This window comes from Tigriopus californicus, chromosome 7, assembly GCF_007210705.1.
Source record: "Tigriopus californicus strain San Diego chromosome 7, Tcal_SD_v2.1, whole genome shotgun sequence".
NCBI classification, from domain to species: Eukaryota; Metazoa; Arthropoda; class Copepoda; order Harpacticoida; family Harpacticidae; genus Tigriopus; species Tigriopus californicus.
In genome coordinates, this window is record NC_081446.1 from 7,487,012 (window position 1) to 7,511,841 (window position 24,830).

At 40.0% G+C, this 24,830-nt stretch overlaps 1 protein-coding gene across 1 annotated transcript; it reads right to left on the reverse strand.

The window, feature by feature from the left end:
• LOC131883781 (piwi-like protein Siwi) lies at window positions 1-24,123 on the reverse strand. Its single transcript, XM_059231341.1, has 12 exons — window positions 23,984-24,123; window positions 23,428-23,920; window positions 20,956-21,145; window positions 18,951-19,104; window positions 17,765-17,914; window positions 7,062-7,331; window positions 5,803-6,009; window positions 5,503-5,744; window positions 3,076-3,271; window positions 2,516-3,010; window positions 252-662; window positions 1-178 (listed from the first exon to the last, which is right to left on the reverse strand). Exons 2-12 carry the CDS (start codon window positions 23,903-23,905, stop codon window positions 149-151), a joined length of 2,823 nt encoding a protein of 940 aa, XP_059087324.1. The 5' UTR covers window positions 23,906-23,920; window positions 23,984-24,123; the 3' UTR covers window positions 1-148.
• Window positions 24,124-24,830: the final 707 nt, after the last annotated feature.

A 24,830-nucleotide genomic window follows, 5' to 3' on the forward strand; every position in this document is an offset into this window, starting at 1 on the left:
TTCTTATTCGAAAAATGTATTTCAATGAAGTTCTCGAGCACAAAAACAAATGAGTGACAATATGTCGACATCTGCTCGACAATGACATACATAGACCAATGAATGAACTTTTTAAGACTTTAGTTAACTCATGGTGGGTTTGTAACCTCTACAGATAATATAATAGATCTTCCAGAGCCTGAAAGAAAAACATTTTTGAATTCAGAAGCAACGAGTTAAGGGAACCCTAGCTTCATGGGGCATGAACTTACTTCGTTCGGTGCTTTGTGGAGACTCTCTCCAACTAGATAAGCTAACTTGTGAGCATATTGGCAGGGAGCTGGAACTCTTACAGTTCCCGGCCAATTGAAATATAAGTGAGTAAGCTTATATGTCAACCTTTGGATATTATCGGGGCCCCAACCAGAGTTGTCTTCAATGACATTATAAGATGTGGGGTTGACTGTTCCTTGCCGAACCGACTGAGAGACTAGAAAGAAGTCGTATCTTTCTGGAAGAGTTACCACGTCATCGACAATAGTTCCAGAAGGAGGATTCGTCACTTTAGAGCCGGACAATGGTTTGAAAAAGCGGGTGTTTATGCGCTTCGATACCACGATGAAGGTCAATTTTGGCTCGAAGTGCAGCTTTCGGCATACTGTTTGAATTGAAACAATTTCAGTCTGAAAGCATAAAACAATGAAAAGTTCAAGACTACAACAAGAGCGTTGAGCCAATATCACGGATGTTTTTNTCACTTTAGAGCCGGACAATGGTTTGAAAAAGCGGGTGTTTATGCGCTTCGATACCACGATGAAGGTCAATTTTGGCTCGAAGTGCAGCTTTCGGCATACTGTTTGGATTGCAACAATTTCAGTCTGAAAGCATAAAACAATGAAAAGTTCAAGACTACAACAAGAGCGTTGAGCCAACATCACGGATCTTTTTATTGTTAAATGCACCCATGGCAATATATCTTTTTGAAATGACTTTATAATGGGTATGGCTCTTTCAAGGATTTAAAATATGTTCCTCTTGCATAACAGTGACCAAAATCTTTGACTTTGGAACTACTTGGGTGGTGTTGAATCATTCAACAAGTTTCGATTGCATTATGAATAACACGAACGAGCTTTGTAAAAGACCTACTACATAATTTAGTATCTTAAGCATAGAGTGAAATTTTAAATTGCACTTATTTCCCTTACAGCTCTATTTTTTTCTTTAAATCAATAATTCTCCTGACGAGAAAGTATACGGACACTGATCAATGACTTATTATATATTTTAACCAAATCCATTTTCCAATCCCTACTGCTGGATAATGGCATAAATAGAAACAAATCACGCCTTTAAATTATTTACGAAAATGGTTTGTTTTGACAAGATCAATTGAGCAGCCGTCGTAAAAAGCTTGGCCACTTCTGCACCATGAGTTGGCAAGGTAGGCAATTTTGGGTATCAGCTTGACTTTAAGACACCAGCCAAGTAAACACCACGTGGAAATACTGGGGCGAGTCCGGACTTACAGCTCGAGTGCACCAGAGTATTTCACTCGATTTTGGAGAAATTTGCCGCACTCGAGCCTTTAAGGAAAGACTAGTCCAGACCCGTCAAAAATATATTCGCTTTTTTCCATACATCTGATTTCAGTAGGCGACTCGAGTCCTACTTAGGGCATGCCAAGTGAAGGAAATCCAAGGATCCAAATGTGATCCGGCACACTGATTTTGGGCATTTTTGGGAGGACGAACTAAGACAAACGTCATAGGCAACTCTCACCATCCCGCTCATTGAATTTTCAATAATCGAGTGATTTTGAGCGAACTGTGGTACAAAACCTAACAAATTGAACATACTTTATGTAATTTGGTGAACGCACTATCAAATTGGCTCATTACCACAATGCAAGGACTACTTCTATTCTATGGTAGTCCTTGCAAAATGCTATTGGCTTAGTTTTTAAAATACCATTAAAACATTTCTTTAAGAGTACTGTAGAGGCAGATGGCAAAGGTTCTAGGTTTTGAGTATTTATTTTGCTCATGACATCAATGAGCTGATTTTTAAAGAAAATATCAGTTTCAAGTAAATTATCTGAAAGTTTTGTATTTTTTGAACCCATATGAAACTTTTGGACAGGGGTGGACAGAAATGCCCAGTGTGTTTGACATAAATCTACGAATCGTATTTTACCTTTGTCTTGATATACGAATCTCTGTATATTAGATACATCTTTCTTATCCTACTGCCTTCTCAAAATTGAAAATTTCCTTAGTTTAAATTGGGACAACACGATCCTTCATACATTCATTTCCCGTAGTTTCAAATATTAGTAAAATCCGATTATAAGCACTCATAATGGTGCCACTAAAATTCGACTCGGAGGTCATACGTCCTTGCTTGACTAAAGGAAGTTTCAACGAATTACAGAAACACTTTTCCAGAACATTTTCAAATTAAAAAATTAGCGTAAGGTAGAACCAACTTTTCATTAATGTTGTGTCTCAACTTTTGAAATAAGGGAGAAACGTACCTCTTTCACGTATTCAATTTGGCCATCACCCACTCCATCACGATATACGATCAATCTTTCAGGCAGTCCCCCATTGGCCTTTTGGTAGGCTTGAATTGCTTTAGAGAAGCACATTTCCATTTGATTCAGCAATTCCTCGTTATTCTTGTGAAATGTACAAGATGAAGTAAATCGCGTCAGATCGTTGTTAATCGATGCTACAACGGCACCCACTGAAGTATTTCGATTCGCGGTGTCGTGAAAACTGTCGTATCCAATAATCATTGTGTTTTTCGGAACACTCACTACCCCCCATGGTTCTGCACCCAGTTTAGCAGCCATCTGAATGGCCACTTTCGTGGCAACGGACATCAGGCCTTTGGGTCTCATTAAGGTGCTTTTTTTCATCACCTGACAAGGAATGGCGTTGTCGACATACAGGGTTTTCTTGACAGCCTTATAAACATCGTCGCCATCAATGACAATCATTATCATGCTTGGTTTTAGCTTCACCACCTAAAATATAGGAAGATACGGGACAGGGAAAGACAATTTTCACCAATCACAAATTGTGCACGTACCTCTTGCAGTTTGGTAACGTAATTAGACACTCTCCTCTCGGGCAGAAAGTGGAACAACGGATTTCGTATTTGAAAACCCATACTTCCTCCAACTTTGGGTATCATCGCAACGAATTCTTCCGTCGGCCCTTTGAACATTAGAGGGGCTATAACCATCCATCGCTCTAGGGGAGCAGCACTAAGTAACTTCCCACGCCTAGAAAAAAAAACTAACAAATATATTGAACTAATGTCACCTGTACGACGTTTCAACTGAATCCTTCTGTTTTTATTGCGAAAGATAAAGTGCTAAGAATATGAGAGATGAAAAAAATAAAAAATGCCAACACCTCTGAAGATAGATTCAATTTATATGCGCCTTCACGAGTTGTCAGTCTTCTGTTGTCTGTATAACAAACTGCAGACAATTAACTTGTATAATTACTTGCTTACCGCCCGCGGCGAAGAGAGTAACATGGGCAGTTACGTTTTTTCTGCTGTTTTTCTAGTACTAATGCGACCTAAATCTTCATAGCATTTATGGAAGCGGCATGCAACCCATTGGGAAAATAATTTTAAAAAAGTCAAATTGAGCAATTTGATGGTCTTGTAGTCACAGATCAAGATGCATTAGCGACCAGGAGGGACTAGAGGTTTTTGAGCTCTCCTAACCCTGATAAGGTGACATCTCAGTTTCTGATGAGATGCTCACAGGTTCTTTGCCAAATATTTTCTCGTACTTTATGCGTTGCTTATTGGATCAGGGCAAGATTCCATCCTCTCTGAAGTCGGCTCATGGTGTTCCAACTTTCAAAGGGGGAGATAAGTCGCTCCCCAGTAATTCTAGGCCGCTTTCTCTCACTTCGAATATTGCGAAGGTGTTTGAGAAGATCATGAAGCTCAAATCTTGGGTTTTTTTTGAAGTCAATAAAGTTCTGCCTCCTAGCCAGCGTGAGTTCCAAGCGCAATTCAGTACGGTTACCCAACTGATTAAGCATATTACAGAACATATTAATGAGAAACTAGAGGGACAAGAAAGAAGAGTAAGTTGATGTAGCTTATCTCGCCTTTGTCAAGGCCTTTGACGTTTTCTATCTTGATTTTGCCAAGGCCTTTACTAAAGTAGATCATCGCCTTTTGTTGACAGGACTTCATGACATTGGGATCCAAGCCAAGGTTTTAATTGGATAAGAAGCTCCATTCAGGATTGGAATCAAATTGGAAAGGTTGAAGGGTCCCTTACTGACACATGATGTCAAGTCAGGTGTTCCCCAGGGCTTCATCAAAAGGGGCCTCTCCTTCTTGATATTTGTTGCCCGCTTCAAAAAGCTTCAGATTACTGCCAGTCTCTCTTCTTATGCTGACGATACAAAGTTAGTTTCTGGTAGGAATGGCCAAGATCACAGTAGCCTGGCAAAGGACCAAGAAAGAATCTTCTCTTGGGTTACTAAGAGTAATATGGCCCTGAATGGAATGAAATTCTGCTCAATGCAACTCCTTTGAGTACTCCACTCGTAGATAATGGAGGTAAAGATATTGAGCAGGTCTTATCTATGAAAGGTTTAGGTGCAGTCCTCCAAATTAATAGAAAGTTCGATGAGCCTATCCAGTTGAAGGTGGGTAAAGCTTTTCAGAAGTGTGGTTGGCTGTATCACAAGTTTTAGTCCAGAGATAGTATCACGATGCCGACTCCACATCGATTATATATACAATAAGTCGATTATCCAGCCACATCTTGAATATGCCTTGCCCATTTGGACCCCAATTACCTCAGCCAGTTGGCAAAAGGCCGAGCAGGTCCGAAGATGTTTCAGCAACAACATCACAGGAATGAGAGGTCTTGAGTATTGAGACTTGCTTGAATGTTTTTGAAAACGTATATTTTCAGATACTTTGCACACCTCCTCTGAATACCGTGCAGTCCAAACCTTTCATGAGCCTTGTCCCAGCCCAAGACTTTGGGTCAATTCTAGTGACCCTAGAATCTCTTTGATTAAGTAGACGTGGTGTAGTGGTTAGCGCAGTTTCCTAACATGAGAGAGGTCCCCGGTTCGATTCTCCTCCCCGACCTTTGTCAAGGAAACTTTTAGACTCTAACCACGCCCGCAGACGGAGAACCAATCTGATACGGACTACGACTCTGCCTATCGGAACTTTATACGGATGATGTGATGGCTAGCTTCGCTGGCCGGGCGAGGTTACCCCTCCGACCCTAGCACCCCAAATACAAAAAAAATATATATACCTACCTTTTTTACTTGATTACATTCATGATACTTGACGGCCAATATTTTTCAGTTTTGCCACTATCTCCACCACAATTCAAATTACACTGTTAAATCTGATTAACTTGAAATTTCTAAACAATTACTCCACTGAATTTTCCAGGCACAATCAATTTCCGTTATCTTTTTTTCACTTTATGTAGCAAAATTTGAACAAGCTTACCCAATACCACTTCCCCAGTCAGCATTGTCTACACCATAAGTGAGTGGAGCCTTATTCATGCCTTGGCGAATCTTTTCAGGGGCTAGAGTCCTGGCAGGAATTTTGAGAATGTCGGGACACAAACTCATTTGCCACCCGCTCAGCTCTTTGACCACAGATGGAGTGCTTTGCATTCTCTTGGAGAATTTCAGCAGTGTTTCGACTCTGTTATCTGGCGTTGGCCTAATGTTGTTTCCGAGAGCCTTTAACATAAATATATAAACATGAACTTCGAAGACATTTCAGGACGTGCACACTTACGTTTTTCACTCTGGGATTTTGGTGCTCCTCGCCCAATCCAGTCATAAAACATAACTCTGGCACCAATAGCGCTGGAGATGTTCGCCCACCACGTACATCACGAGCTTTTGGTTGACTCACCAATAAGGGTTGACTAGCATTCTTGATGTCCAAGTTGTACCTTTGTTTGAAATATTCTTTGATCGACACCTCACTATCATCAGATTTCTGAAAAGCAAAACTTTTCGACCAGTAGTCGGCAACCTTCCTATTTACAACTTCTTGCTTTAAAGGCATGGGGCCGGAAGCTGGTCTTTCTAATCGTGTTTAGTTAGAGCACTAATTAACTCATCGTCACAAGCAGTAGCTAGTTTGAAAGTCCTGGCAAGTTTGTGCTGAAATTAGAGGTGAATAATGCTGCCGAGATCAATTTGCCTGGGAGAAAAAACCATTTTCAGAGTTAGACAACCTTACGATATCTTAACGCCATCTCGACGCTCATCTATCTATGTGATGTTTCTTCTCTTCTTCTAGTGCTTTTGCTTGTCAAAATTCAATCTACCATGATGTGATGTCATCAATGCATTTTGATCAGTGTCTAGACTTATACCAATCTACTTCGTTTTATAAAATACTGAGGGATTCAAACTAACTTAAGGGCTCCAGCGTAGAACATCGGAAACAAAATATTCAGAACAAGAATTTCCAAAGCGAACACGTCCGAAATCGATAGAAATCCCAACTACTTTCAGCCATCGATTAAAATGGCCATAAGTTATATTGAAAACGGATTTTTATTAAGATCATCACTCCAGGACTTCAATTTTACATTTGATTTTAATAACTGCATCTTTTGTAAACCAAAGTAGACATAGCGCCTTACAAGTAGATAGCTTGAGGTCTTTAATAGATTACACGTACCACTATAATAGTTATTTATACTTGCATTTCGGGTACCATTCATTCAAACCAATTGATTAATACTGTTGAGTAAATTATCAGTCGAAAAGTTACCATGCAACCATTATTTCAGAAATACTCTTCTCATGAAATTATTCATTTTCATTACTGATGGATTTTTGTTCAATTTGGTATGTTCTTCTTATTAGATATTTCTATCTCTATGATGGTAAGTTCTAGCTAGTTCTAGGAACTAATGGTTTCGGAAGTTCTACGTGGCTACGTTTAGATTATAAAAAACTGAGGATTAAAAGAAGCAAAGATGTGTTCGAAAATTTGTATCATAAAAATTAATAAGGAATAAAAAGAGCAGAGCATACCTTGAATTTGAATTCTGGATTCTTCCCAAAATCTATGTCGTCAATGCGATAGGTTCGATTGTTGTATCTTGTTATAACGATTAATCCCAAGAGTTTCCTTAAAATGGCTCCTCGATCTCTGATCTGTGTCATTTGTTCCAACACGGAATCTGTTCTTATTATCTTGACACCAGAGTCGCAACAAATAAGAACTTTCTCCTCGTGCTGTCGAATGGACGTCATATAGCCTGGCCACAACTCTAGTTTAAACTCGGGGTAGGTAGTTCGTGCCTGAAAACGAAATTAGGGTTCAAGAAAGCCAATATCAATCATTTGTTATCAAAACGATCTTTTCCACAATGCAGCTACCTTTTTTGCTTTATCACACCTTAAAATAACTTTTACTCCTTATATTCACATTTATTTCTGGCTCTTTCATGATTTTTTTCTTTTTGTTAATACATCAGCTAGAGAGGTAATTGTCAGAGGTCTACTTATCAATACGCATTGAATGGAAAACGCTCGCAAACATCAAACGCACCCTGGCATCCCCTAAGTGATGCGTTTTATCACGAAGTTGAATGGCACTGGAAAGCAACCATAACATTTTTATACAGCTATTGTCGTTGACCACTGAGGCCTGGATGGGAATGATCCGAGCTCCGAGTTGACATTGAATATACAGGGCGACCAGGATTAAGCGGGACAGTACAGTTTTATGTCTAATTTACATGATAGAAGCCTGCACCATGAATCATTCCTGGTTTCGGATTGATGGAACGTACGTTTAACGCCTTTGGTATGTGATCAAAATCAGTCCCAGAACATGGATCCCAAAGAAGTAGTAATCGAACTTCATCAAGCAGGGAACAGCATCCGGAGACCTTGCAAAGAGTCTGAACCTCAAAATGAGCAAACAGCAAAGATGTTTTGCAATTGGATTAAATCTTAGAAGAATCTTCATACAATCTGGTCGGATGAGAAGATTCTTAAGATAAAAGTGGTTTCTAATGATTTAAATGACCAAAACCTGGAAAACATACTGAGAACCAGAGGACGATATTTCGTCGCCAAAAACTAGCCTCTGTCATGTTGTGGGCCTCAAAAGGTCAAAAGATTACCAAAAAAGCCTCAAGCCACACGGCTAATCGGCAACATTTATAGCCTTTCCTCTTCAGACCTCAACATCATGGACTTTTCCATTGAGCCCATTCTTGAAAGGAAGGTCGGGGTCAAATCGTCATCCAGTGTCGGTCCCATCAAACAAGCGTTAGAGGCTCAATCCTGACATCATCCATCCATCCAGTTAATGGCAGACTTAATGCTGTTGTGATAGTCCGGGGGGGGTTATTGAGAAAGTGTTAAAAAGCTGTTTTAAACAGCTTTATTGGCTTATCACTTTTGAAATTCATACAATGCTGGAAGATTCTTAGTTTTGATGTTATGTGAAGTTAAAGTTGTCCCGCATATTCGCGACCGCCCTGTACACATTGTGTATCATCCAAAACAAACGCTGGGCACACAATCCTTATCAGTCTCCTCTCCCTGCTCTTGTTGCTGACAATCAGCAAACGGAAAATTAAAAGAATATGCTATAAGATACCTGATTTTAACAGGGTATTTTTCGCTGACTAACTTATTGCTGATCTAGTCTTACGCCATAAATGCACCACCAACCCTTCAGAGAGTTTTTTAACGAGGGCTTTCAAGTTGGTGTCATCAGTGTGCGAAGGAAACGCGCCCTCTATACCGTTCACAGGGACAGTTTCTTGCACAGTGGCTCGTTTAGATTGACATATTTGGAATCATTTTGGACGAATTTGGCATTTAATTTCATACAGTGCCATCAAGGAATGGTTAAGCTGACATATGCTTTCACTTTTGTAAGTTTTGGACGGTTGCCATTGATGCATCTAACAAATTAGTTGATATTTCCTCGGATTTATGTATTGATTCAGGCATGAGGGTCCACAGGGGGAGCTATCCTCAGGAAAAGAGGAAGAGGGGCATTCCACGTCAAGTGGGTACACTTTTTGACGAAATCACGGCAAGTCATATTCGATTTTACTAATTTTTGGCACACTGGTTCGTAGACATAAAAAAACGTCACACAGGTTTCAGGTGCCTAGGCCGACCAGGGCCATGTCCATTTTGGGCCAAACCACTTATTTGGCCATTAGTGTTTGAACAACCATAATTCCAGCTATACAAAACCAATTTTGATGAATTTTAAATCAAAATAGTCCTGGGACGATGGCCTTTGGATAAAAAAAACAATTGCACCAATATCAATTCTGCATGTAATGGCCTTATTTGTCCTACGACCTTTTCAAAAGCATGGTCCGGATTTTCTCATTTTTTGCGGGTGCGTAGTTCTGTGTATGTTCTTTATATGATACAAAACAAAAAAATTGGGATCTCCATGGGTTTAGATTTGGTAGAAACTTTTGTGACCGTAGGTCATCTATTTTTACATCTTAAAGGTGCTATCACGCAACCTTTTGCCGCAATGAAGTCTCAAAACTGAAGGTCAAGGCATTGGAAATTCAATGAATACACAATTAATTCATCAAATTTGCACGGCATTGTTTATGAAGATACTCATAAACTCATAAGGGCTTCATGAGGAATCAGTTGCTTTTATTTTCAGTTTTGATGTGCAGATATGATCTTATCTTTTATTGCAAATGGCAAGATTCAGAAAAAATGAAAACTGATGGGAAATTCATGAGGATTAAGTTATAACATATGGATTTCTCGGAAGTGGGGACTGGCTTTACCCTCAAAGCTTTCTTTAATTCTCACAAACTGCCAAAAAATTAACTTCATTACAACTTGTATTTTAAATATGGATTTGTATGCTTCAATTAGCCAGTCTGTCAGCACCTTCCACCGTATTTCCAAGTCTCCAATTATATTACTTCATTTTCATTAGTTTCATCAACATGGACATCTCTCGAATGACCAATTATAGCTTTTCTGTGGTTCATTCTTGCCTTGGTTGCAACACCATCCAGGTCCTCACGTCTAAATTGAGTTCGGAACTGTTTGACAAGGTTCTCCTGCAAAGGCATCAACAATATGCTGTATGCCATTTTTTTCTAATTTCCTTAGCGGTGATTTACATAAGAGATTTCTAAAGTCGTACTAATTCTATTAATAAATGCATACATGAAGTTTTGAGACTTCATTGCCTGAAAAGGTTGGGTGATGGCGCCTCTAAGATGGGAAAATAGATGACCTAGGGTCACATAAGTAATTGCCAACACAAACAGAAACCAATCCACACGCCAAAATTTGAGAAAATCCGGACTGTGGTTTTGAAAAGCTCAAAGGTCAAATAAGGCCATTACACGCCAGATTTCTATTAGTGCAGTTATTTTTTTACAGTTCTATCACAAGACCATTGCACCAGGAGTATATTGATTCAAAATTCATCACAATTGGATAACTGCAGTCGGATTTATGGCTGATCAAACACCGATGGCAAAGTGGTTTGGTCCAAAGTGGACAGGACCTTTCAATCTTTATACGATATTTGATCTACCAACGAATTTCAGTTGGCAGACCGAGCTAGTCCTTGAATGTTGGGTTGCTCTGGAATGCTATTGAAAAAATTGTCAAAGTCTGACTTAAAAGATGCAACCGGATCAACAAGGCCTACATATTCCCTACGAATATTAGAGGGAAGCAAATTAAACAATAAAGGAGCCCGAGAAAGAAGAGAAGTGGACTTCATTGTTCGAACTAGCCTGGATTCTCAGGGGCTTGAAGGTGCTCTCAAAACGCACATTAAGCCTCTTTAGTCACAAGAATTGACCCTAAATCCTGGGTTGGGACAAAGCTCATGAATGCTTTTGAAAATGTACAATATCAGATACCTTTCGTACCTTCTCTGAANAAGGAGCCCGAGAAAGAAGAGATGTGGACTTCATTGTTCGAACCAGCCGGGATTCTCGAGGGCTCTAAGGTGCTCTCAAACCGCACATTAAGCCTTGACGGTCACTAGAATTGACCCTAAATCCTGGGTTGGGACAAAGCTCATGGATGCTTTTGAAGACGCACAATATCAGATACTTTTCGTACCTTCTCTGAACACTGAACAGTCCCAACTTGTTCAGTCTGTCCCAATACGAGAGCTCTCTCATACCTTTGATGTTCCTAGTAAAACATCTATGGACCTGCTCGAGCTTTTGCAACCCTGCTGAACTAATTGGAGCCAATATGTGTGAAGTATTTTCAAGATGTAGCTGAACAATCAACTTGTACAGAGTTAGCATCGTGATGCTATCTCTGGACTTAAACGTGCGATATATCCAACCACACATTTGAGAAGCTTTACCCACCTTCAACAGGATATGCTCATCGAACTTTCCATTAATTTTAGAGGAATACACCTAAATCTTTCATAGATGAGACCTGCTGAATATCTTTATCTCCGTTACACTAGACTCTTGAAAAAGAATCAATTGTATACTGTACCATAACAACAGAATCACTTGAAGTGTCAAGCATTGCAATAAAGAAGATTTAATTCTTTGTCAACAAGACAAAGATGCCCAATACATCATCCAGTATATGCAGTCGTTTTCCTAGAATTTGGCAGAGAACAAATGTAATAAACAGGACTAATAATGACCTTTTGGCCATGGCAGAAACTTTTTTTTCCAACTCATTACCTTGTTTTGTTCATTCCCAACTTTTTCTCCCATTTTTTCTCAACTTGTTCGCGTATTTTCCAACTTTTCCTCATTTTTTACCTAACTAGCAAAACAGTTGGGCCAAAATGACGACTGGTTTTTAAGGTCTACTAATCAGGAGCCAGGACATGACAAGAACCTGCTTCTAAGGGATAGCAGGTTCAATTACCAGTGCTAGATGAAATGGAATACTACATTACAATGTCTTCAATGTGTGGCTCGATATGGAAGACAGTAAATAGCTTTAAGCATTATTCATTAACATTATCACATGCAAGCTTCCCGAGTCTAACAAGAAAAAAGTTCCTCATACTTTACAATGTAATTTGTTGAATATGGTTGTACTTTCTTTTATGAAGTGCTTTAGTCCAACTTTGAGACTAGCAGCATGCGAAAGATCAGTGTCAACTACATTTTATTGAAAAATAACACACTAATATCAATGTAATGACTAAATACACTCTGAACCCTGTGGAATGAGTTGGTTAAATATATGGTGGATCAAATTTGTCAAAAACCATTCAAAGCTTTGCCCTATTATTCGATGCAAACGTGCGACCTCTTTTCTCTTTTTAGAAGCAACTGACTCCCTATCGGGAAGATTTCCAAACAAAGCCCATGTTCGTTGACAATTGGCAGCCAATCAGACAGGTCTAATTTGATGACGTATACTCAACCTCGCGGTCTATGCCTAGACCATCTTTAGTTTTGAGTAACATAAAGATGACATTTTTGGGCCAAAAATCAACATTTTGTCGGAGCAGTGATCATAGAGGTGGTGGGAGGCGGCGAGCTTCACAATCTGCACGGTACCTAAATTGACACTCTCAGAGATTGCTCCACAGTTTACTATTATCTGTGCAGACTACGGACCCCACTCGTCCTTAAATTTCTTTTACCAGTTCGGCGACGCCCTTTCTGAAATAGGATGTCTTGAAATAAATATCCTGTAATCCTCATACTGGATAACGCCCTCTCCAGAGCAATAGCTTCATAATAAAATTTTACTTGAAAACTTCGATACCTCCATTGTATTGAAAAATATCCTTGGGACTTTGCCAAACTTGTGCAGACATCTTCAGACAACTGCTATTGAAAGGAGTCAATACAAGCGACTTTTCATCCTCCTTTTTTTTCTTCTTTTTATTAAATTGTGCTTGCCCGGTCAGTCGTTGTTTCAAACCGGTACTTTAATCTACACTTCTAAGCCTTGTCCGTCAGGTACTTCATTCTCCTACCGTGTGGAGAACTTATTATCCCGACATTCAAAATCATTTAGAAAGAATTAATCATCTTGCAGAATGTTGATAAACCTATTTTTCTTTTAAAAAATGCATATATTTATTGTGAGAAGCATGTCTCATGGGCTATACTATATATCCAATGGTCCATTGGTGTCAATTCAATTAGTTTCGCACATGGCGATTTGAGGTTCATTCTAGGTTCAAGGGTTGCCATTCGAGGCAAATATTCACTGGAGAAGCAGGGCTTGGGTGGGTGGAGGAGACCTGGGATCGAACCCCATGAACCAGAGATCAACTCTGTCATACATTAGTCAAATGCGTTACAACCATCTCCCATTTTTATAACCATTTTCAATTTTCCCTCTTTCTGACTTGTTTCATTTTTGGAAAGTAATTAGTAGTGATGGATTTCGAACCGGATAATCAGCTATTCAACTTGAACTTTTATTAGGGCTCCCACTTGAACGAAACAGGGCACATAAATGAAGACAAAAACAAAAACAAGATCAGGAAGGAGTTTTAAAGCAGCCCTGGTTAAGAGACCTAGAAAGGCAGGGTCACGTTTTGCCACTCAGTTAAGCAGTTTTGATTTTGCTTGTATACCGCTTTCGTTTGAGAGTCCTAACCGAGGTCCTTGAAGCTAAAAAGGTTGACCAAAACTTCGATACTGCAAATTGCCGGAAAAAAGGTTTCACATCCCAAACGTATCTGAAAGTATTACCATTATATCAATATTATTTGACCCATTTCAGCAATTTACTATGCATAATTAGGGAAAAAATAATTCTGGTTTTGAGAACATCAATCGTGAGAATGAAGTTGTCCTGATTTTCTTTTCAAAGCTTTTTGGCAGGGAAGTACAAAAATGGTTGCATCAACCGGCTGGTTATATATTCCATTCATCTCTGAAAGCTTGTTTTTTTTAAATTACTTTTGGACTATTTGTAGATTCACTGTGTGAAATGTTCGAGAGCAATTCCGTTTGTTTTACGTACATTTTTAGAAATCAATCACATCCTCAAGAGTTCTCATGGGAAATGAATTAAATGTTCAGGGCATGTAATTTCTCATAAGACTTGACAGCAATGATGTCTTGTCACTTCCATGCAACGAAACTTAATCTTAAACATAAGATTATTCAATCATAGTTTCACTTTAACATAATCGATATGCTGTAGCTGCATTTTGAATTAATTTCATCATGCAGTATCCAACACTGTTCCAAGAGGCAGGGTGGACGAGGCAACATTCTTCTCAGGTTAAATGAGTTCAAATTTCGGTGCGGGATGTTTTTACCATATAACTAATAATCTTTTGACAGCAAATTTGCATTAAAAATCACCGGAATTTGCACAAAAATTTGCAAATGAACTTGTCAAAACGTAAGCACCGACTCCTTCTGGTGGGCTGTAAAGGCTATTTGCCTTCCGAAAAAGGCAAAAGTCAAGGAAAAGGAAAATAAAGTCAAAATACCTCTCAGCACACTAATTAGAACCTACTATGTCTGGGGAGAAGAGGCCAGCTATGGTACCGTATTGGTAAAGCATCTGCTCTGGCTCCAAGTTGCGAATCCTGGTCTCATCCCAGGCTAGTCCAGTCAAGCTTCTTTGCAGCATTTAAATGACTGCACGAGTTGCTGCTCTGACATTTTCAACGGGCAAACATGTGGTCACTCCCAAGAGTGCGGCAGCAACTAGTGGTCTCGTATCGACGAAGCAAGACTAAATATCCTTCAATTGAGACACCCATCTTCAGATGGAAAGCCAAATAAGAGACCTGCCATTTGACTTTGTAACAAACAAACAAACCAGGGGATAAGATTCTTGAAGTGTTCAAGCTTCCTTTCACACCATCTTTCAGACCAGCATCTTGTACATGTATCTTTAATATTGCATGATAAAAAGATACCTCAATTCGGCAACGGCATATTGACACTGTGGTAATGAGGTCTTTTTGTTAACCCAAAATGAACGAACCAAGGTTGCGTGATATTTGTAATTAGTTTGGGCGAGGCCCCATCCTACTTCATTCATAGCCCAAACGCCAAGAGAGAAAATGCAAGCCGTTTGAATACATAACGGCAAAGCTACGGATTGGCCGCCCTTATCAGATTGGGATAAACATGAATCACCCGTCACCAGATTGATACCCGTCCTTGGACCAGATTGGGTGATGGGTGTCCATCCAAATATGGATGATTGGTATGAAACTGATAAAGAGGTGATTGATATGAATCTGGTGACTGGTGGTCAATGTCAGTGCGATGACTGACGGTTGGTTGATGTCAGTCCCAATATGACAATGGCGGCCATTCTGGAGCTTTGCCGTTGTGTATTCAAACGGCTTGCATTTTCTCTCTTGGCATTTCGGCTTTGAATGACGTAGGATGGGCCGTTGCGCAACCTAATTACAAAAATCACGCAACCCTAGTTGTTTATTTCGGGTTAACAAAAAGGCCTTCCTACCAACATTGTTTCAGTGAAACTTTTACACAAGTGTGTTAAACTTACGTTTCATTACATGTTCAGGCCTCGTGCACCCTCCTCTCCTCGAAAGTCGAAAAAAAGGAAAAAAAAGAGGGTTGGGGCAAAAAAAGAGGCATTGAGAGATGAATTGAGACTTTTTGCCAGGGACAATAAATAATACAAAAGTTAAAACCTATGTCAGAATTCATTTCTTTTGTTCTTACTACAAGTAGTGAAATTCATGAAATAAATTAAATCGGTGATTCATGGCGACACTTGCTCTCCTTCAAACCCTATCGGCACACCATCCCAAACATTGACTTTGAGATATGGACTGCAAACAGACTCGAAAATTCGTACCTTCACCTTTCACTTCGGCAAACTTCAACACTTCATAAGACCACAAGATATTCTCGAATTGATTAAATTTGTCAAATTAGGCTGAAGGCACCCTGGAGATTTGGTCGAGTTTGTGAGGTAGTCTCCACATAAAATTTGAATTTCGGCTTGCTCTTCTTAGAAGAGATATTTAAGAAGAACTAAGTTTCTTATCTTGTTCTTCAATTCAACGGGTGGCTCAGAACTCCTCTGACCAAAGGCTGGCTGATTTGAGGGAAAGCTCGTTCACCGTCCATTGTTTTTAGAAGTTCAGGTTCCCAAACATTCAAATGCCATGATGGTCATCCATTTCGGGAGCCGGACCAAACCGGACAAAAAGAATGTATGAACTGTCATGCAAGAGAGTAAAGTAATGCCACTGATGTCACTGCTATAGAAATAAGTCGCTGAGAAAGTGTCAAGCTTTATGTGTATATAAAAAGGTCAGAAACCAAGCACAAATCAAAGTAGGCATAACAACACTTGAGCTCGGGAAACTTTCCAGGGTTGCTGCTCAATAAACTGGAAAGAATTCAATTTCATTACGATTAATTTTCAATTCTTAATGGTCAACAAAGAATCTCTTATTAGGAATAGGAAAGAGGTTTTCGAAGAAAAGAGGAGAATGCACTCCGCTGAGGAGAAAAAGAGGAATTCTAAATTCCCCTAAAAAAAAAAAAGAGAGAATAGAGGATCCCCACGAGGCCTGCATCATGTTGGAGATGAGATTATCCTGTTTCAAAGTTTCTTGAAAATGATTGCAGGCCAATACTTTCTTCATTAATCATCAATCCCCTGGCCATTTACTGATGCCCCATGGAAACATGTTAAGATATGTCTGACTTAAAAGGAGAAGATTGTTGAAACACAGTGCGTCCCAATCTATAATAGCGTGTACCTCCAAAAACTACCAAAATAAGAAGAGAGACAGAGCTATTCAAAATGGATGGATGAAATATACATGCAGGCGGTTGTTAATATGTCTCTAACCTATTTTGTACTGTCATAACTAAAAAAATTCTAGAACGAACGAAAAAAACTTTAAGTCTCACGATTTTCTCCTCAAAAATTGACAAATTTATCTTCAGCGCAAAAATATGAATGTTTCTTTTGGGATATTTAATTTCGGATTTTTTTCAAGTGGCTGAATTAGCATAATAAATTGCAGAAACTTTCCAATATTGCTGATAAAAATTGCAAATTTTGCATAAAGTTCGGGGATATGCAAGCTTTTTGCAAAATTTTCACAACTTGCTGAATGCCAGTATTGACCTTCACTAGTTATTACCAATTTAGTAGATTTTACACCTATTTTGTCCTTAATGGGCGCCAATCGATCCCTTGAACGCATATTTTGGTTTAGATAAAATATTTAGAGAACGACTTTCCCTTGGCAAGCTCATTATAGTGAACATAACCCATCTCTCAAACAAATTGCGTTGCATTGCTTCGATCAGTCTTAAAAATTGTCCATAAACACAATAGAAGTAATCCTGACATGTCTAAGGTAAATCTGAATGGTTGACAGTCTCTCCAATTTCCGAAAAGAAACCTCAACTACAGCCCTTTGCCATGCAGTGACTCTTCTGGCACGCTTTATAGAACTGTCTTGAGCGAGTAGTCAGAGCGCTTCTGTGGGTCAGACGAAATACTTTTCGACCCATCCGAAAGACTTCTACCAGAGGCTGAACTAAAGAAAGAGTGTGGGTCTGGCACAAACCACTTATTAGAAGCGTGTAAGAACAGAACCTTTTTAAAGGTTTGACGAGGTTTGGATTATTATCCTCATCCAAGTGGCGGAAACACTTACCAAAGGATGATGGAACAAGTCAACGTTCAGGCTGATCTCCAGAGATTTCAGGATTAACTCAACTACGTATCAGTCGGTTGCAGGTCGCATTAGAGTTTCGTGCACTTTCTTAAAACAGTTACTTTACCTGTGGGTCAAAGTAGTTTCTGCCAATCAATTGCAGCTTTAAACCCTGGAGGCAGTTTCTGGCAATGATGTTGAGAAAATGAAAGAAGTGCCCGTCAGTTGGTTTCACGGTTCCAACCAAACGAATGTTGATTTTGTAAGTCTTCCCTTCCTGAAAACAAAAAAAATTGTGTAACAGAGATAGGTCAATTTTGGGTATATAGTTAGCTCCGCTAAATAAAAAGGTGTGAACACTAAAGTTAAAGGAAAAACATGTTAAAATATAAATTGCACTCTAGTGCTACAGGAGTTTGACTTCCAGTTCACAGCCTTATCGCACTTCAAAATCACTGCGTTTTGTAGATGTGGATGCTTAAAGTATGGGAGTGATTCAACAATTGAAATCCGTCGATTCCTTGACATTTTGAATTCATCCTTGGAATGAGAAAAATTTGAAAAAACAACCGTGCATTCATATTTTTTTATACACAAAGCTGTCCCTAACTTAGGTTACGCAAAAGGAATGTTTTACACCAATGGCCATATGCAGGGTTTGAGTAACGTTAACGGTAAATTTCTGCAAAAGTAACGATAAATGTTGGAGAATGGATTATTTAGCCCTCCCGTTACCATCTAGTTATTATTAATTATCTAATTACCATCTCTTGACATCTAGTTTCTCCTTTTATATATGAGGGAAAGAACAAATGTAAAAAAAGTTTCCTCCCCGATTTTTATGCTTGATATAGTCAAAATGATGATGTGAGGCAACGACTGCCAGAGCAAGTATTCCGGTGCTTAACTTGCCCAAGTACGTGCTTGCCCCAACTTGGGTTTGTACACCAACACTTGAGTAAGTTTGACTACACCATGCTAGAGGGCTCTTGAACTCTGCTTGCCTCTTGCAGTCGCCCTGGATTCGAGCTCACCAGTTTTGAGGACTCTAGCACAAGCCCTCCTCTTTAGCTTTCTTCCACATAATCATTTTTCACGAATCTATGCATGAGTGCAAAGGTCGGGCTGGCGGGCAAGTAACCATTGCTGTTATGAATGAATTATGAACGCTTTGGATCCAAACAAACTATAATTTAGGCCATGGTAGTGCCAAAGGAATGAAAAATGTGTTTTGATCCAAAGAAAAAACCAAATATCTAGACCATCAAAATCGTCTGTTACTCGTGAACTATAAACTAAGATTTTGGACTTACCCTGGATTTAGAAAACAAATCCATCGGCTCGCAGTACTTTTGTGGAGTGAAGATAATAGATCCATCAAAAATGTATGTTCCAAGGATCTCATCATGTTGATGTATCATGGCCTTCTTGAATCCAAGATTATCTTCGTCTGGGGAAAAGTCGACCCTAAGGTTGAAGTGCACAAGAAAAATTAAGAACAAATGTTTATTAAGAGGTTCCAAAACCTCCTTCCTCAACTGTCGACAATCCAAAGTACTTTCCAAAAACATCGTTGTTTCTAGTAAATAAGAGAGCAATTCGGGCACTTCCATAAAAAATACGCCTTATCCAGCAGAAGGAGCTCGAATCTGAAGTTATTTTATGGAAGCAGTTGATGTTGTTCCCTAGAAAAATTGTAGTGACCAACGTCATTTTCGAAAACTATATTATAAATTGTTCCAGAGTGACGGGGTAGACTTCTTGAATCTTCTTGATTATGTCCAGCCTCGAAGTCTTGAGAGCCCCTTCAAGAAGGTTGTCCTGTCCAGGAATCATTAGGTTCAAATTTGATGAACTTGGTTAAATTAGGCTGAAATAACGCTCACGGTACTGAGATTTGGTCCCGTTTAAGAGGTAATCACTGCATAAAATTTAAATTTCGGGCTCCTCTTAGTCAACTAGATAAGCCTTTGACATCAGCCCTCTGAAAAAAGCCATCTTGACAAGAAATGAAATGACGAGATGAAAAATTCTGATCTGATTCTACAATTCAAAAAGTGGCTGAGAATTCCTCTGACCAGGGGCTGGCCTATATAAGGGAAAGCCCGTTTCAGGTTCCAAAACATTCAAATGCCATGATGGTCATCCATTTCGGGAGCCGGACCAAACTGGACGAAAGAACGTATGAACTAAACTTTCGAATAAACGAAACAGGACCGTTTTTCGAAAAATTGCCAAAATAAGATAGTAATTGAAAGTGTTTTTGCGTGCTGGGGGTCGGCGGGTTGAGTCTCGCCTGGCCGGCGAAGCCAACCATCAATAACCTCCTTATACTATTTCCAATAGGCAGTGTCAGGTCTGTTTCAGTTTAGTTCTTCATCTATGGGCGTGGTTAGCGTCTAAAAGTCTCCATGGGAAAGTTTAGGAAGAGAATCAAACCGGGTATCCTCACATATAAGAAAATGTCCCATACAAGGGTGACTTCCAACGGCAAGATTCGAACCCTGCCCCCTGCGGAACTGTATCGCCCTCTAGTGAGAACATTAAACCACTCTACTATCATAGATCCTTCACTTCAAAGCGTATATATTCTGGGTTCTTTCCGAGCATTCCATGCTTGGGCACTGAATACACTTCAGAAAACGTGAATTTTATTTGGCTTGAAACAGGAATGGCTCGGAGAGCAAGAACAAACAAAGTACTGTTCACATGCCAGTCTTTCTTCGGCTAAATCATTTTTCTAATTCTACCCGCAAAGTCCCCACTATTGAATGAATGGCTACTCTAAGCTTTAGCTGTACATGGTGGCAGAGGGCATGCTAACTAGACGCACGATCAACCTTTTGTCAACATAAGCATTGTGCAAGACTGGCACGCTGCTTTTGGCGATTTCAGAGGCCAATTTACGCGAATAACATTATGAACAGAAGCCTTGGAGAACGGAAACTCTCCGTGCCTTGAAACACTATTTTTACTCTAGCCAGGATAAAAAGGGCAAATTCAGACCACTACTAATTTTATATTTTGCTTTCATTAGAAAAGTTCGAAGCACCTACTTTGCCACTGTAATCCTATGCATTGTATCACGTCAATTTTCAATTGAACCAGAATACTAATTTAAATTGTTTAGGGCTATCTTTCAATCATTTTCCACATTAAACAGTGGTCAGACGAAACGCATGAATAGTTTTTCCTGGATTGTTGTCAACAAATGATGTTTTTCACACTACTCGCCGCTTCAAGTTTCGGATATCATTACTAATATCTAAAATAGAAAGATATTTGCTCCATTTTAGACATGCAAGGCGTTCATGATACCTGTACTGCTTTAAAGCCCAATCCGTCGGGAAATTGACTTGGAAGTGATTTGTCAAAAGCGAAACTGCATCCCCAGCACTTCCACGTTTGGATACTAATTCCTCAGGGCGGGTTTTGAACACTTCAGTTCTCCTATCTGGACGACCTCGTGAAGAGCCGCGTCCGAGCGATATTGCTGAATCTGCAACACCTGAAAGGCAATGGCACGATGTAAGTCAGTCGAAGTGAAAGTAACTTGGCTTGACAAGGTTGATTTTATAATTAACGAGTGTTAAACCAATGACTGGAGACAGTAGGCAACAAATTCATTTACTAAAGTGTTGTGAAAGAAAATAGAATCTGCTAAATCCTTTAATTCCTGTCCCTTTTAGCAATAAATACGACAAACTTGACAATTTCTCAGTGACCTAATTAGTCGAGCGGTCTAAAAGGGAGGAATCATCTAAAAGTGCTGGGGCGAGTCTGGACTCGCGGGCATTCTATACTTCTACTCGATTTTAAAAAAAGTGGTCTGACGAAAGTCTTAAACAATAACTCGTCCAAAAAGTATAATAAAACACAGTTGGAATGAGATTTTTGAGAAATGACAATGTTATAATTTTGACAGGGGTCTACTTAATGAGTCTAAAAAGGTGCACAGGTGTGGAAATAGGACTAGATATTGTCAAGCCACTTCGTTTTAATTATCAACACGATAAATTTTCGCTCTTTACTTTTTTCGAATTTGACTCTTTAGAGTGAGAATTATTGAGTTATGTCTCCTAGATTCCCAACTATAGATATTCATTCTCAAACTTTTTGGGACCCGTTCAGGAATTTTGAAAAATTACAAATGGAGACTTCTATATCTTTTCCACTCTTGAGCGCTTGACACACACATGCTTTGATTATTCTTAACTCCGATGTTTGTTTTGTTAGGGAGAACTAAACATATCGGCAGCCCTCGAAATCGTCTCTTGTCCTCTTATGCTGCACGAAATATGGCTGACATTCTGTACTTTAGGGGGCACCTTGTGAGTCAGCCTCTATCAAATAAGGGGCTGATTCCTCTTTATTGCATCACAATGAGTGGTGTTTTTGACTAATTCGATCAAAATCTGATGTATAGTTTGAGACCTGGGTCACCAAATGACCAGTAAAGAAAATTCTTTCATGGTATGTCACGAGCAGTTTATCGAGCAATCTACCGTGCCTCTTCCCGTTTTGTTTGGGCTGTCTGACTTTGCAAATAAGGGCCCGCCTTCAGAGGGAAGAAGAACCGGCCGACCTTAATTAACTTGTCAAACTAGGACTTCTTTATGCATTGAAGAAAATGTACAAGATGCTGGTCTAGTTCATTAGTGTGAGAGGCAGCTTGAACAATTCAAGAATCTTTTCCCTTGATTTATTTGTTTGTTGCAAAGTGAAATGGCAGCTCTCTCATTTGGCCTTCCATCTGATGATAGGTGTGTCAATTGAGGGATATTTCCGCTTGGTCGTTACAGCCAACAATAAAACTCTCACAAGTTTGCTGGGGTATCATTTTGGTTGAGTATCATCCGCTTTCCAATTTACGAATCCTGGTTTGATCTCAGGCTAACCAAGCTTAAGCATCTTGGCGGTATTTGAATTGCAGCACGAGTAGCTCCTACAACAACTTAAATGGGCGACCCTACTGCCATTCCCAAAGGTGAGGTCTGCTCCGACAACGAAGCAGGAATCATTGACTATTACTTTATTTGGAAGGCAAACAGTCTTTACAGCCCACCAGAAGAGGTATGTTCTTACGTTTTGACAATTTTATTTGCAAATTATAATGGAAATGCACGTGATTTTGATGCAAATTTGTTGTCAATAAAGACCATTTTTCTATGCAAATTTTGGCCCGGCCCTAGTGATAACTTTCAACAATGGGGAGACACTATACACTCATAGAATGTTCTCATCCATTCAGTGCATTACGTATGATGAAAAGTGTTTAATCCAAGCTCCACTTCGTTTCGCAGTTTCGCAATTAAAATTTATTGTTTAAGATCCAAAGGGAAACGCCAATGGGGTGTCGTTGGTGATTCAATAGTAGATGCCCTCTCCCGAAGAAACACTGTTCCGACTAGCGTCTTATTTTAGGAATACCAGCCAGCTTAAAAAACAGGAACCTGGTGTTAATCGGCAAGGGAGGAGCACATAGCCGAGGCAAAATCGAATCCCAAATCAGGCTTACAACGCTACATCTAGTCCGGGAATTTTAACATGTTACAATATCCTTGAGATGGCTTGCGTTCTGGCATAATGTGTCGTACAGATGGACATTGTCAATCAAACCTCAAACACACTTCGACACGGAGGCGTGGCTTAACAGACAGCCGTATGAAATGGTTGCATCGCACCTACAGCGGGTTGCAGGCGCTCTTAAAGGCATTGAAGAGCCCAGGCGTACATCACACAACAACAACAACAACATTGTCAAAAAGTGTTGTGAAGATGAACACTCACCCAGTTTTTTGGCCTGCCCGTTGTTCCCTCCATTCGTGGAGTCTGGGAAGGTGCCCACTCCCGTGGCAGCAGAGCCATTCGAATCCAGCGTCAGGCTTTCAATCGCCGAACTAGGACACTCGCTACCACTCCCGCTATCCATAGCCCGATGTGGGGGTGGGGTGGGGCCACGCGGGGCACCCATAATGGGCAAGGGCGACCGCTTAAACAGAGCTTTATTGGCCGGCGAAGCGATAGGGGGTGGCAGCCCTTGGGCTGCCCCTCTCCCGCTAGGCCCGCCCGGAATATTCCCTGAAGAAGCATCTTGCGCCCTACCCCGAGATCCCCCCACAGGTTCACTTTCCAGTTGGCTGGAGAGGCGGGGCGGAGGTCCACCACGGCCAGAGGTGCGACCCGTGCCTGCAGGTGGCGGGGGTTCACCTTTTCGAGGCGGTGGCCCTGGTGGGACAGTGGACCCTGGATTGGCTCGACCGGACATGATGCTTCTGGCGAGCTGAAATCCAATGAATGGGATGTGAATGAGACCTACTTGCTGTGGCAATCTAGCAGGTCCTACTTTCTACACGCCAATACGTCCGACCCGTGGACTACAGGACCCAGATGTTACGAGATTCCGGGATGAGTCTTCCAGTGTTGAGTCGTGGTTGAACCTCCCTGTCTAGATTGACCCTACCTTCATATAAGTGCCATCAAACTGATAATCAGTCATAACCGGCTGAGATTGAACTGGTTTCAGTAGGCAAACAGGAATGCTAAAAGATCCGTGTCAGCATTTAGAAAGAAACCAGATTAGACTCAAAACTATAAGGCGGATTGCTCCATTGACTCCTTTGGTATCAACCACGAAAACCTATTCTATTATCTTACTGGATAAAAGCTACCAATAGCTAGAGAGTCCAATACCAATTGATTTTCTTCTCACATCATTCTGACCATGCACGCAGGATTTAGATAGCACCAGTAAAATAAAATCGTATTGATTTGGCCACGAAATGGCTCCTCAGACAAGTTCGTTTTACTTATTCGCAACAAGATTCATTATGACAGAGATGACAAAAAGTGCAGACCTGTGATAAAATATTATTTTCAAGATATTTCAATTACAATCACAAATCGCAAGAACATTTTTATGCTCACGACCAGATGTGGTGAACAAGGTGCTAAATTACACTTAAACATTCGTCGTCCGTCGACTCAAAAACTTGTGCTTCTTAGCACTTTTCACTTGTACTTTGTCTGTGCTCTGAACAAGTATATTTCTTAAAATTCTTTGGTTAGATTGATTTTTTTCTTGCAATGTTGGACATGAGGACACGTTTTCAATTGGTACAGATGTCATGATAAACAAATAGTTCTCTTTTGGAGCCTACTGTTTTTTATGCTGAGAGCGCTCTTACTCACGA

Bases quoted from the DNA above. Each gene is read 5' to 3' on its own strand.
- LOC131883781 (XM_059231341.1), bottom strand. From the start codon at position 23,905: ATGTCCGGTCGAGCCAATCCAGGGTCCACTGTCCCACCAGGGCCACCG. The intron at 663-2,515 runs GTACGTTTCTCC...TTATGCTTTCAG, and splicing joins AAATTGAATACGTGAAAGAG to ACTGAAATTGTTTCAATTCA. The intron at 179-251 runs GTAAGTTCATGC...TTTTTCTTTCAG, and splicing joins TCCACAAAGCACCGAACGAA to GCTCTGGAAGATCTATTATA.